Source organism: Xenopus laevis, chromosome 4L, assembly GCF_017654675.1.
Source record: "Xenopus laevis strain J_2021 chromosome 4L, Xenopus_laevis_v10.1, whole genome shotgun sequence".
Taxonomy (NCBI): Eukaryota; Metazoa; Chordata; class Amphibia; order Anura; family Pipidae; genus Xenopus; species Xenopus laevis.
In genome coordinates this window covers 149,617,381-149,632,610 of record NC_054377.1, presented here as the reverse complement: position 1 = coordinate 149,632,610, position 15,230 = coordinate 149,617,381, and the positions used below count along the sequence as shown (strand labels likewise).

The 15,230-nt window shown below is 44.0% G+C and overlaps 1 protein-coding gene across 1 annotated transcript; it reads left to right on the top strand.

Annotated features, from left to right (window-relative positions):
• Window positions 1-1,077: 1,077 nt before the first annotated feature.
• Window positions 1,078-14,844, top strand: arf4.L (ADP ribosylation factor 4 L homeolog; the record flags this gene model as incomplete). Its single annotated transcript, NM_001096717.1, is given in 6 exon segments — window positions 1,078-1,236; window positions 9,620-9,700; window positions 9,922-10,031; window positions 11,678-11,749; window positions 13,180-13,305; window positions 14,630-14,844. Coding segments are annotated over 6 exon segments (543 nt in total). The 3' UTR covers window positions 14,717-14,844.
• Between the last annotated feature and the right edge of the window lie 386 nt (window positions 14,845-15,230).

Genomic DNA, 15,230 nt, shown 5'->3' with positions numbered 1-15,230 from the left:
TGGAGCTTTTATCGGCCCATGTATGGCCACCTTAACACCACCTTTCATTCCACCACACAGACACGCTGCCTAGGAGTCATACTAGACTCACTTCTGGCTTTTTAGCCACACATTCAAACAGAGAGAGACAGTAATGTGACTGAGAGACAGAGAGAGACAGACATCAATGTGACTGAGAGACAGAGAGAGACAGTAATGTGACTGAGAGACAGAGAGAGACAGTAATGTGACTGAGAGACAGTAATGTGACTGAGAGACAGAGAGAGACAGTAATGTGACTGAGAGACAGTAATGTGACTGAGAGACAGAGAGAGACAGTAATGTGACTGAGAGACAGAGAGAGACAGTAATGTGACTGAGAGACAGTAATGTGACTGAGAGACAGAGAGAGACAGTAATGTGACTGAGAGACAGAGAGAGACAGTAATGTGACTGAGAGACAGTAATGTGACTGAGAGACAGAGAGAGACAGTAATGTGACTGAGAGACAGAGAGAGACAGTAATGTGACTGAGAGACAGAGAGAGACAGTAATGTGACTGAGAGACAGTAATGTGACTGAGAGACAGAGAGAGACAGTAATGTGACTGAGAGACAGAGAGAGACAGTAATGTGACTTCCCAGGCCAGGGACAGACGCACAAGGAAGAAGACAAGCCGGTGGCCATACAGATACACTAGGGTGGGGACATTATGGCGGCCGGCGTTGCTAGGGAACCAGTTGCCAAGAGTCCCGTTGCTAAGAAGAAAATGACGCCCAGCTGCCAACGTTGCGCTCCTTCCACATCCCCTGAATACGCAACGCCCCACTCCTCGCCCAGCAAACTACGCCCTCCGTCCAGTCACTACACACAAGCCACACCCTCCGCATCTTCTCGCCCTTCTGGGGGGCAGGACCAATTGTTCTTGCCTATGCGCCACGCCCACCGTGTTCTTGAACAGCGACCCAAAACGTCACTCCCTTCGTGGACACGCCCCGTCGCCATTTCCGCATACGCCCCACCCCTTCCCCCCACTTCCGCTACTGCTCGGGATGTGGCGCTGGTGACGTCATTTCGACCGCGTTGGAAGCGCTGCCGGGGCCCTGCGTGACGTGGCAGAGGGAGACGGATAGAGGCGGCGAGCGGAGAAGCGTCAGGGCACAGAGCTCTCTCAGACACACAGCGCAGCCATGGGCCTCACCATCTCCTCGCTCTTCTCCCGGCTCTTCGGCAAGAAACAGATGCGGATTCTCATGGGTGAGGCCTCATATAATACCTCTTCCTTCTGCATTTCTATTAGTAACCTTTATTTATCCATCAGCCTCTGCTGCCCCACCGGCTGCTCATTGAGCCTCGTTATTGTTTGTCATTATTGTTATTATTCTATATCAGACGGGCTCCTTGTGGCACCCACTCTGTGTAGCGCAGTACAACGGCCCCAAAGCTCATTTATACTCTGAGGCTGCTGAGGGGTATCAGGCCTGTGAGGGGATTTGGGGGGTTTCAGGCCTGTGAGGGGATTTGGGGGGTTTCAGGCCTGTGAGGGGATTTGGGGAGTTTCAGGCCTGTTAGAGGATTTGGGGGGTTTCAGGCCTGTGAGAGGATTTGGGGGGTTTAGGACTATGAGAGGATTTGGGGGGTTTAGGCCTGTGAGAGGATTTGGGGAGTGTCAGGCCTGTGAGGGGATTTGGGGGGTGTCAGGCCTGTGAGGGGATTTGGGGGGTGTCAGGCCTGTGAGGGGATTTGGGGGGTGTCAGGCCTGTGAGGGGATTTGGGGGGTGTCAGGCCTGTGAGGGGATTTGGGGGGTTTCAGGCCTGTGAGGGGATTTGGGGGGTGTCAGGCCTGTGAGGGGATTTGGGGAGTGTCAGGCCTGTTAGAGGATTTGGGGGGTTTCAGGCCTGTGAGAGGATTTGGGGGATTTCAGGCCTGTGAGGGGATTTAGGGGGTGTCAGGCCTGTGAGGGGATTTGGGGGGTGTCAGGCCTGTGAGGGGATTTGGGGGGTGTCAGGCCTGTGAGGGGATTTGGGGGGTGTCAGGCCTGTTAGAGGATTTGGGGGATTTCAGGCCTGTGAGAGGATTTGGGGGATTTCAGGCCTGTGAGGGGATTTGTGGGGTTTAGGCCTATGAGAGGATTTGTGGGGTTTAGGCCTGTGAGGGGATTTGGGGAGTGTCAGGCGTGTGAGGGGATTTGGGGGGTGTCAGGCCTGTGAGGGGATTTGGGGGGTGTCAGGCCTGTGAGGGGATTTGGGGAGTGTCAGGCCTGTGAGGGGATTTGGGGGGTGTCAGGCCTGTGAGGGGATTTGGGGGGTGTCAGGCCTGTGAGGGGATTTGGGGGGTGTCAGGCCTGTGAGGGGATTTGGGGGGTGTCAGGCCTGTGAGGGGATTTGGGGGGTGTCAGGCCTGTGAGGGGATTTGGGGGGGTTTCAGGCCTGTGAGGGGATTTGGGGGGTGTCAGGCCTGTGAGGGGATTTGGGGGTTTCAGGCCTGTGAGGGGATTTGGGGGGTCAGGCCTGTGAGGGGATTTGGGGGGTCAGGCCTGTGAGGGGATTTGGGAGGTTTCAGGCCTGTGAGGGGATTTGGGGGGTTTCAGGCCTGTGAGGGGATTTGGGGGGTCAGGCCTGTGAGGGGATTTGGGGGGTGTCAGGCCTGTGAGGGGATTTGGGGGGTGTCAGGCCTGTGAGGGGATTTGGGGGGGTTTCAGGCCTGTGAGGGGATTTGGGGGGTGTCAGGCCTGTGAGGGGATTTGGGGGGTGTCAGGCCTGTGAGGGGATTTGGGGGGGTTTCAGGCCTGTGAGGGGATTTGGGGGGTGTCAGGCCTGTGAGGGGATTTGGGGGGGTCAGGCCTGTGAGGGATTTGGGGGGTCAGGCCTGTGAGGGGATTTGGGGGGTCAGGCCTGTGAGGGGATTTGGGAGGTTTCAGGCCTGTGAGGGGATTTGGGGGGTGTCAGGCCTAGTCCTTGTATAATGTTCAGTATACGTGTCCTTGTTATATATAAGCTCTGCCTTGTGCAGATTGTTGCTGCTGTATGAATGGGGCTACTGGCCTGGAATTAACGTAAAATGAGTATTTGCACCTTATTCATTGTGTAACATTGTGCCATGGGGGTAGATTGCTGACAGTTTATAGGTAAATAGACTGGGACAGACCTGTAATGATTTGGGGCTGATTAGCATATAACAGTTGCCTGGAAACACATAATAGTAATGTGTGACAATAGCACTGACAGTAGTGTGTGTAGAAAAAAAAAAAAAAATATATATATATATCTCTATCTCTATCTCTATCTCTATCTCTATCTCTATCTCTATCTCTATCTCTATCTCTATCTCTATCTCTATCTCTATCTCTATCTCTATCTCTCAGTGGCAGGTCAGTGACACACAGGGTAAGGGCCCTGCTAATTGGCACCAAAAACAGGAAAAAAGGCACACTCTATTCAATGCTTCTCCAAAAACCGCTCCAAATCTTTCCTTTTATTTGAGGCAAGATCCCAGCAAACGTTTTGCGGCCAAGCCCCTCCATCAAGTGCTACTGTATATATACAATTCCCTGCTGATTGGGGGCTTATTAGCATTTCCTTGAATGTGTGTACAAGTTGATCCTGGTGCCATTGCATCTAACACTTAGGCAGGTTAAAATACAGTGAAAAGGTTCAACTTGATGGACGTGTGTCTTTTTTACAGCCCAACTTCCTATGTGTAATATTCTATTACTATAGTGAGTAGTGCAGCAGGGAACGGGAGAAGGTGAATTAATTATGAACAAGTGACAGTGGTGTGTAATGTTAGTTGTGTTTGTTTAATTGAGGTGAGAGATGCAACTGGGTGGAACATATGTTGCTTTGTAATGGTGCCCTTGTTTTACCTTTATTGTCACTTTACACACGACTGTGAGTCTGGGACCAGGAAGCCGCGTCTGCTTTACACTTGCCCTGTAGCCGCATCTCAATCCTGTACTTTATGCTCCTCTGTGTAGCCGCATATGTGTATTTATGTGCCGCATATGACCATGAATGAATGGGCTGCAGTTAGCACAGGGCACAGATTATTGATTATTTGAGCGCAAATGAATTGTAACACTTATACAAACCATGGAGAAATGGTGGCCTGTGTGCAGCTAAAGCTGAGAGTCACTGGGCTCGTGTCTCACTCACTTATACAATGTGGCTCCTGTCTGAGCTTCATGGACTCCCAGTGTTCTGTCTGTCTGTCAGGGAATGAGTTCTTTCCTGCTGATCCATACAGGGCTCCTGGTGCAATCCAGTGTATAACTCTGAGATGGGAGGAATAGTTTGTATTATAAAGAGATGAGCTTTATGTTTTATACCCAACAGTCTGATACTGACCCATGCCATAAATACCATATGGGGGGTGCAGAAAGGATTCTTACCCCCAGGGAATTCTGGGTTGGAATGGGTTCCTTGTATTTAGGTTAGGCCTTTGGGAACCACTGTTTTTTTTTTTTTCAGTCTGGAACCAGTTGCACATTGGTGAGTTCACTATGGCTGTTTTGACCAGTTATATATCATTTAGGTATGCACTGAATCCACTATTTTGGATTCAGCCGAACCCCAGAATCCTTTGTGAAAGATTCGGGCAAATACCTAATCCTAATATGCATATGCAAATTAGGGGTGGGAAGGGGAAATCATTTTTTTACTTCCTTGTTTTGTGACAAAAGGTCACGCAATTTCCCTCCCCATACCTAATTTGCATATGCAAACTAGGATTCAGATTAGGTTCGGCCGGGCAGAAGGATTCGTCTGAATCCTGCTGGAAAAGGCCAAATCCTGGATTGGGTGCATCCCTAATATCATTATCTTCATACAATGGGTCATGTAATACCCGCAGTGGATTTACATTGGCACAAGCTGTAAAATCAAAGCCAGGTCTGGGCCCAGATGAGGGCAGGGAGCCGGCGACAGGCTTGAGATTTAATACAGAGGATACAACTCAACAGCCTGGTCTCGTTTTTACACCAATAACGAGACACGTGTCTCCTGTGAGACACACTTGTGTAAACAATGGCTACGTGTGACTGGGTGGCAGTTTAACATGGCACTTGCTGCTTCCCTTGCCCTCCCTAAGCCCCAATGTGACCTTTAACCCTGGGACACATGACTCTTATGCGAATGGATCATTTCCTATTGCTTTCATTTGTACCAAATACCCTGCCTTTAATATTGGCAAGTAAACCACTGAGGGCCACACACGCCTCTAATTCAGAAGCCCCCCGGGCTTGTCTGCGTGGGGGGGATCTGCACTTCATTAATATTTTGGCTTCTTCTTCTGAGATGGAATTTCTAACCAGATAATTGTGCTTTCATCATGTCTTGGGTTTATGTTAAATGCAGATTTGTTTCCGTATAAAATTCTTACAGAGGGACATGGTATTAACAGATTGGGATTATCACTTGTTCTCTGCCCCTGGCCATAGTGATACAGTGGCTACTATACAACTTTATATTGCCAGCCCCTATATTCAGTTGGTCAGTGTCTGCTTTCATATATTATATCCACCATTCTATCCCCCTGGATCAAGTAGCTTCTATAGTTTGATTTATCAGACGAGCCCTATTTGTATTCGTGGCTTTTATATTCAGGGGTGGTTCACTTTTAGTATGTTATAACATGGCCATTTCTAAGCAACATTTCAAATGGTCTTCATTATTTTTTTTTATAGTTTAACAGCTTTCAAATGGGGGTCACTGACCCCATCTAAAAAAAACAAATGCTCTGTAAGGCTACAAATGTATTGTTATTGTTACTTTATATTACTCTTCTTTCTATTCAGGCCTCTCCTATTCATATTCAAGTTTCATTTTCAAATCAATTCATGGTTGCTAGGGGAATTTGGACTCTGGCAACCAGACTGATGAAACTGCAAACTGGAGAGCTGCTGAATAAAAAGCTAAATAACTGAGAAACCATAAATGATAATAAATGAAAACAGATTATCTTAGAATATCCCTCTCTATATCATACTAACAGTTCATTTAAAGGTGAACAACCCCTTTAACCCTGCTTCATTCTGTATTAGGAGCAGGAGTCTCTTAAAGGTGCAGCGCTGCCTTATTGAAGGTGCCACTGATTCCTTACTATCAGGGCGTCAACACATGAGCCATGGGAAAGGCATAAAGCGCTGGAGTGTGCAACTAGCTCTCTCTGCCGTCGTGAAGTTGAATCATTAGGTGCTGGGCAGTAGCCAAGTGCTTTTGGGAAGTCATTGTGGATTAATGGCCCCTCTGACATGTTAATGGTGCAATTGACTGAATGGCTAGTGAGTGCTAGACTGTGATTTCATTTTGTTTATTGGCTGATTTCATTCATTATCCCCCTACTTTGCCTTGTCAGTAATACAGAGCCAAGTGTTTGTTTTCTGTGAGTCCCAGCATTGAACAGCTCAATGGCTTCCTAATGTATAAACTCTGTTATTTTGGGATATGCCACCTTTAATTTAACTCTTAGTATGATGTAGCGAGTGATATTCTGAGACAATTTGCAATTGGTTTTCATTTTTTACTATTTGTGGGTTTTTACTTATTTAGCTTTTTATTCAGCAACTCTCCAGTTTGCAGTTTCAGCGATTTGGTTGCTACGGTCCAAATGCCCCTAGCAACCATGCATTGATTTAAATAAGAGACTGGAATATGAATAGGAGAGGCCTAAATAGAAAGATGAGGAATAAAGAGTAGCAATAACTATAAATGTGTAGTCTTATAGAGCATTTGTTTTTTTAGATGGGGTCAGTGACCCCCCCATTTGGAAGCTGGAAAGAAGAAGAAGTCAGTTGTCCCCATTTGCCCCTTACAGTAAAGTAACTAAATTGGGTGCAACACAGGAGCAGGGCAGCACCAGAGGAGTATTTGTATTAATCCAGTTACTTTTTTACATCTATAGGCAAAACTGAATTTTCTTTTTTTACTTGCAACCAAAAAGTACCAGGGTGGGGGTGTTGCCAGGCGGGACATTATTGCACTGATATCTGATGGCATCACTGAGCGGGGGATGTTACATCTATTTATTGCTTATGGGTTTTGAATAGCAGGTTAAATGTTCTCAAGATTACTCCGTTAGCCTCACCTCTACTGGGTACTGGGTATTATGGGCTGGATGAATGGGAGCCTTCATAGACATAACTACCCTCAGGATTCCTGGGATAATTTTCCTTATGTATGAACAGAGGAAAAAGGTTCTTGCAAGATCATTCCGATCTCTTCCTCTTATAGCCCTCCTGTTGTGTTAGAACTCCTTTATGGTCAGGCAGCAGTACTAGCAGCCACAGCAATGTGATAGTGATGCTTGGGTATTCCCTTGTACTAAGCACAATTCAGCAGGAACAGTCCCCTAAGTTTGCTCATGGTCTGTACAGAGAGATCCCATAAAACTATGGCAGCATAGGTATTCCCCTGTACTAAGCACAATTCAGCAGGAACAGTCCCTAAGTTTGCTCATAGTCTGTACAGAGAGATCCCATAAAACTATGGCAGCATAGGTATCCCCTGTACTAAGCACAATTCAGCAGGAACAGTCCCTAAATTTGCTCATAGTCTGTACAGAGATATCCCATAAAACTATGGCAGCATAGGTATTCCCTGTACTAAGCACAATTCAGCAGGAACAGTCCCTAAGTTTGCTCATAGTCTGTACAGAGAGATCCCATAAAACTATGGCAGCATAGATATTCCCTGTACTAAGCACAATTCAGCAGGAACAGCCCCTAAGTTTGCTCATAGTCTGTACAGAGAGATCCCATAAAACTATGGCAGCATAGGTATTCCCTGTACTAAGCACAATTCAGCAGGAACAGTCCCTAAGTTTGCTCATAGTCTGTACAGAGAGATCCCATAAAACTATGGCAGCATAGGTATTCCCCTGTACTAAGCACAATTCAGCAGGAACAGTCCCCTAAATTTGCTCATAGTCTGTACAGAGAGATCCCATAAAACTATGGCAGCATAGGTATCCCCTGTACTAAGCACAATTCAGCAGGAACAGTCCCTAAGTTTGCTCATAGTCTATACAGAGAGATCCCATAAAACTATGGCAGTATAGGTATTCCCCTGTACTAAACACAATTCAGCAGGAACAGCCCCCAAAGTTTGCTCATAGTCTGTACAGAGAGAGATCCCATAATACCATTTAGGTACACATCCTAAGTAATAACACGCAATGAGTCTTGTACACAGGAGCAGAACTGCTAGTGTATGTAAAGTTGTGGCCTATTGGATAGAATATACACTTGTACAGAGTGCTAAGACCCCCCCCCCCCTGCTACAGAGATCTGAATTAGAGATATCACATGGGCTACCAGTCCCTATTTAGCTGATCCCATAGTGAGACGAGTGTGTGAGGCTGGGCCAAGCACACTTTACTTGTAGTCAGGGTGGTCAGTGACTTTATGCTCCGACACACTGATTGTGTGAGATAAATATCTATAAATGTAGGGAGGATACTCGTTACAAAGCCAAGACTTGCCCAACTAGTTCAGCAGTGTGTTGTGTGTGTAATCTGATATATGCATGTGTTTCCTGATCAGATCCATTCAGCCCCATATAAATGAGTTCATTGTCCTTAATTTATTTAAGGTTTCCTCCCCCATGTGATGCAGCACATAGCATTATAAGGTATACAGCTAGGGTCACTGTACATCTATTTGTTCCTGCTGAATTGTGCTTAGTACAGGGAATACCTATGCTGCCATAGTTTTATGGGATCTCTCTGTACAGACTATGAGCAAACTTAGGGACTGTTCCTGCTGAATTGTGCTTAGTACAGAGGAATACCTATGCTGCCATAGTTTTATGGGATCTCTGTACAGACTATGAGCAAACTTAGGGACTGTTCCTGCTGAATTGTGCTAAGTACAGGGGAATACCTATGCTGCCATAGTTTTATGGGATCTCTCTCTGTACAGACTATGAGCAAACTTAGGCACTGTTCCTGCTGAATTGTGCTTAGTACAGGGGAATACCTATGCTGCCATAGTTTTATAGGATCTCTCTCTGTACAGACTATGAGCAAATTTAGGGATTGTTCCTGCTGAATTGTGCTTAGTACAGGGGAATACCTATGCTGCCATAGTTTACTTTATGGGATCTCTCTGTACAGACTATGAGCAAACTTAGGGGCTGTTCCTGCTGAATTGTGCTTAGTACAGGGAATACCTATGCTGCCATAGTTTTATGGGATCTCTCTGTACAGACTATGAGCAAACTTAGGGACTGTTCCTGCTGAATTGTGCTTAGTACAGGGAATACCTATGCTGCCATAGTTTTATGGGATCTCTCTGTACAGACTATGAGCAAACTTGTGGGGCAGTTACTGTTCACACCAAACCTGTTGGTTATTCTAGACTGGCCATACCCTGCTGATATGGTTGAAATGTGTTGCTGCCCAGGTGTTTATTTGGCCATTGTTTTCAAAATGAGCCCAAATGTCCCTCTCTAGACAACTAGGCCACAGCCCATTAGCCGCATGTAAGAGAACTATAACTACAGGAGGGCAAAGAGCATAGTGCAGTAGCAGCTAATCCAGTAACGCACCTTTTATAGAATAATCCTTTATACAGAAGTGCCCTCTTTTATACAACTGACAATTTACTAAGTGACATTATTTTTTGTTGTGTTTTCTCAACAGTTGGTTTGGATGCCGCCGGCAAGACAACGATTCTGTACAAATTAAAGTTAGGGGAAATTGTGACTACCATTCCCACCATTGGTAAGTGCTGATCAGATGGATGTATGTATATGTATGTATATATATATATATATATATATGTATGTATGTATGTATAGAGAAAGAGAGAGAATGTGCGTGTATATGTATGATAGACAGCACTGTTTATATTATACTAGAATGTATTGCTTTAATCTGCAGCATGTCACTTAATTTTATAAAAAAATTTTTACTAATTTATATCTTTTTCATATCCATTTTAGGTTTTAATGTGGAAACCGTTGAATACAAAAATATCTGCTTTACTGTGTGGGACGTGGGTGGCCAAGATAAAATCCGCCCCCTATGGAGGCATTATTTCCAGAATACACAGGTAGGTGTCAGCTCTATGTGCTGCCCTGTGGGGTGTATACGCTCTGCACATAAAGCGGTTATCCCCACAGCACAGGGATTCGTTGGATTTGAGAACATTGCATTATAGTGTAAGTGTGAGTTATGTATACATCCACACAGAAAAGTCAGTGTTTCCAATGTGGAACTACAGCTTCCAACAGGGGATACTGAAAAACGGGTCACAGACTATGGCTTCAAATGTTTAATGATATTTGTATTTCATTGTTTGACTTTAAGACCCCAGGTGTTGCTGCACTACTCCCTGCACCTTTCAACAGAACAGGCTTTGGGACTACAGCAGCACCTAAGGTTAAAGAGCAAAGCTTTACTACTGACAATTTAATATGGGTTGGCCTGAGAGATTCTATGATTATCTCTACCTTAAAGGAGTGGTTCACCTTCAAGTTAACTTTTAGTATGTTATAGAATGGCCAATTCTTAGCAACATTTCAATTGGTCTTCATGGTTTATTTTTATAGTTTGAGAATTATTTGCATTTTTCTTCTGACTCTTTCCAGCATTCAAATGGGGTCATTGACCCCATCTAAAAAAACAATGCTCTGTAAGGCTACAAATGTATTTTTATTGCTACTTTTTATTACTTATCTTCATATTCAGGTCCTCTCCTATTCATATTCCAGCCTCTTATTCATATCCATGCATGGTTGCTAGGGGAATTTGGATCCTAGCAACCTGAGAACTAAAGCCTAACTAAAAACCTAGCTAGAAATGTAAATGATGTTTTGTGCGTCTGTACCAGCCCAAGGCAACCACAGCCCTTTAGCAGCAAAGATGCCCCAGCAGCTCCCCATCTTCTTTTCTGCTGATTCACTGCACATGCTCTGTGCTGCTGTCACTTACTGAGCTTAGGGACCCACTCACAATATACAGTACACATAGAATAGAAATGTCACAATATAAGGCTGATTAGTAATTAATACACATAATTACTACATGGCAGCAAACCAGTGCAATTAGCATCAGAATCTAATAATCAGCAAACCTGTAGCATCATCTTATATTACAGCCATGGAAGCTCATTTTCTGCTGGATAATTAGTGACGAGCCCTAAGCTTAGCTTCTCAACAGCCAATCAGAGCCCACAGACACTTTCCAAGATGGTGACCCCCTGTGACAAGTTTGAAGTCCTGGATCATTGCTGCTATTGACAAGCTCAAACTTTAGCCTTGTGCAATAAGTTCACTATATAAAACATGCCATTTTTAGCCATGTTCATTTTAAGGGTTTAGTTCTCCTTTAAATTGCAAGCTGGAGAGCTGCTGAACAACCACAAATAATAAAAAAAAAAAAAAAAAAAATTTGCAAATTGTCTCAGAATATCACTCTCTACATCATAGTAAACATTACTTTAAAGGTGAACAACCCCTTTGATGAGAGATCTAAGATCTTTCCACACATTTTCCCATTAGTTACAAGAAACCCTGCAAGTGGTAAAACATGCTCAGTGCCAGCTTTGAGCGTTGGGCTACTAACAGGCAGTGATTGGCTATTTTTTTCATGTTGTTACTTCTTAGTGGCATTAATCAGAATATGTGAGAAGTCCTAAAGCCACTCTGCTGCTGCTCAGATTTATATTCATACTGACGTCTTTCCCTTTCTCCCCAGGGCCTCATATTTGTAGTAGATAGCAACGACAGAGAGAGAATTCAGGAAGCCGCAGAGGAATTACAGAAAATGGTAAGTGTGAAAAAAAATTAGCGCAACAATTTTCCTCCGTTTACACCTATACAAATTTTTATTCTTAGAGGGCAATTGGCATATTTATAAAGTAAGTGGATGTTGAGAAGCAAATTCACCCTTGTGCATGTGATAATTCTCGCTAAAGCTTAACTTCTGGTGCAGATCATAGGGTACAGCTGTTTGCTCAGCGATGGAAGTGAGTTCGTGATTTCTCTTCCATATCAAACTGACTCCAGGATGATCTAGTGCAGGGATCCACATTCAAATATTAAGAGTTGGGAGGAACACAAGCATGAAAAAGTCCCTTTCGGTGCCAAATAAAGACACTGATTGGCTATTTGGTAGCCCCAATGTGGAGTGGCAGCCTACAAGAGGCTTTACTTGGCACTATACTTTGTATTTATGCGATTAAAACTTGCTTTCAAGCCTGGAATTCAAATATAATCATCTGCTTTGAGGAACCTGAGAGCAACATCCGAGGGGTTGGAGGGCAACATGTTACTCACAAGCTACTGGTTGGGGATCACTGATCTAGTGATTGGGGTGTCCGTTGCTGAATAGCACAAGTGATTTAGTTGCACTGGGACAGAAATCACGCTGCACTAATCAGACTTAGGGGCAGATTTATTAAGGGTTGAATTGAGACTTCTAATTTTCCATTTATTTATTTTTTTATGGTCAAAATCCCAAATTCCAATTGTGACTTATCCAAACTCTATTCAAGTTTTAATTAGATTATCGAGATTTATCATACTCTGCACCTTTAAGAACTCAAATTAGAACCTGCCGAGTTGATGGATAAGTCAATGGGAGAGATCAAGGGACCGATTTGGACATGTTAGTAGCCACCCTGACATTCAAGTTCTTTTTGTAGAGGAAAAAAAACTCCAATCGAGTTTAGTTGAATTTGATTTGAGTTTTTGAGTCGGTAAAAATGTCAGAGTTTTAGATTTTTTTTAAATAACCCTTCAGTCGATTTTTGAGCATATTCGAATTTAATAGAGTTAAAAAAAAACCCACATGAAGTTGAAATTTAATAAATGTGCCCTTTAATGTGAAAGAATTGTGAATATTGCACTCACACCTGGGAGAATAGGAGGACGGCACCTCCCCAATAAGTAAAACAAAGTTACTCCAGCACACGTATCTGCAAAAGGGGGTACCCCTGTGTTTAATGTCAATCCAAAAGATTAGAACATTTCAGGGGACTGCTTACTCTGAGCTGCTACTCAGTCTTTGCTCCAGGGTCTCTGCAGCACTGCCCCAATGTGTTCCCCAGTCATTTACTCCCAACACACATCCCTGTCATTCCCAGAGTTCCAGCATGCAGCTGTTATTTCCATAAGTCTCACTGATTCAATTGAATGATCATCAGCAGAGATATTGTGTGTTGTACAGTAAATGATAATGGAACTGTCCCTTATCAGCTTCAAGAAGATGAGCTTCGGGACGCAGTGCTCCTTGTGTTCGCCAACAAACAAGATCTGCCCAATGCAATGGCCATTAGTGAGATGACAGACAAGCTGACACTTCAGACTCTCCGCAACAGGACTGTAAGTACTATCTTATCTCTATCTATCTATCATCTATCTATCATCTCTCTCTCTCTCTCTCTCTCTCTCTATCTATCTATCTATCTATCTATCTATCTATCTATCATCTATCTATCATCTCTCTCTCTCTCTCTCTCTCTCTCTCTCTCTCTCTCTCTCTCTATATCTCTCTCTATCTCTCTGTCTATCTATCTAAATCTCCTCTATCTATTTAAATTTCTCTCTATGTATCTATCTAAATCTATCTATCTAAATCTCTCTCTCTCTCTCTCTCTATCTTTCTTTCTCTCTATCTAAATCTATCTCTATCTATCTCTCTCTCTATCTATCTATCTCTATCTATCCCCTCTGTCTGTCTGTCTGTCTGTCTGTCTGTCTGTCTATCTAAATCTCTCTCTATGTATCTAAATCTATCTCTCTATCTCTCTATCTATCTATCTATCTATCTATCTATCTAAATCTCTCTCTCTATCTATTTAAATCTCTCTCTATGTATCTATCCAAATCTCTCTCTCTCTCTCTCTCTCTCATCTGTCTATCTATACAAAATCTGTGACTTTATGTGCTGTGGGATTTACAGATAAAATAACAGGAATACAGGGCATGAGCACTGTCCCATCTTAAAACAGCAGTGACCTGAATTCATTGAGTATCTTGTGTAGCCCAGATAACTACTCATGTCCGTGTTCAGTTCCCTTAAAGATCTGTGTAACACAACCATTCACTCCCCTTGCTCCGTTGTGAAGTGATGGATTGTGGGAATCTTAAAGGGCACCTGTCGTTGGAAATGGTTTCCCCGCCAGAGGTGCAGGCTGATAGAGTCCGCACTCCAGTTGGGGGAAACAATAGTTTTTTTTTAATTTCTCCTGTCAGCACTACAACTCCTGCATTGAGAGGGAGCAGATAATGAGCAGGTCATGGCCCTCCATCCACACCAGGAGCTCCCTCCCAACGCAGGGGACCTAGAGCCGGCAGCAGGTAGTTTTTTTTTTTTTTTTTTGGTAAAAGAAAAACTTCCCCCAAGTGGATTGTCTTAGGTGGGAGTGTTTTTTATCTGACAGGTGCACTTTTAAGCCTCTTTACTTTCCAGGGAATCTGTGCACCACCCATTATGGAAAGCAGAGAGTCCCAAACCCATCACTTGACAATGGACCAAGATGAGGGAGGGGTTTGATTCCACTGTATGACTATGGGTTGTTGGGAATGGTTTGCATGGCTGCCTCTGGGGCTGCTTTGTTTGTAGTATGGGGGGGGGGGTTGTCAGTCCAGACTGTGAGAATCCGTTCTCCTTTAAGCTACTAAGTCCTTTTCCTTTGCCTTTCAGTGGTACGTTCAAGCAACCTGCGCTACTCAGGGCACCGGCCTGTATGAAGGACTTGATTGGCTTTCAAACGAACTCTCCAAACGCTAAATGGATGCTCTCCAGCTAAGGACACAATGGATAGAATTGCTCTAGGCTTGTAACATCCAAACTAGTCTTTGCATCTTGCTCATTAAACGTATAAAAGAACTGGGATGGGTGACACACACTCTAATGTTTCAAGATGATTTTGTTGTCGGTTATTTGCAGAGTTTCCTTTCCCAGTTGCCTCCGGGGCAAAAAATAACCGAAAAAAAATAAATTCCCCCTTGTGTGAAAGTGTATTCTGGTTTTACTTTCCCCTATTCCCCAAGCCTATATGCCTGGGCTTCATTATTGTGCCGCTCTAGAACTGAACCCCCAGTTTTGAACCCGCATGCCCTTTTCTTTTGTGCTCTGCCCTCCTGCACGGCTCGGCTTCCATGGAGCCCCCAGCACAAATCATTTGCTTTACTAACCATTTTTTTAAGTGTCCCCCACAACCCAATCATTCCATAGATGTTCTGCTGATGAAAACTCTAGCATTCCAGAAATATTTATTTTTCACCTTTTGCCAAAAAAGTTT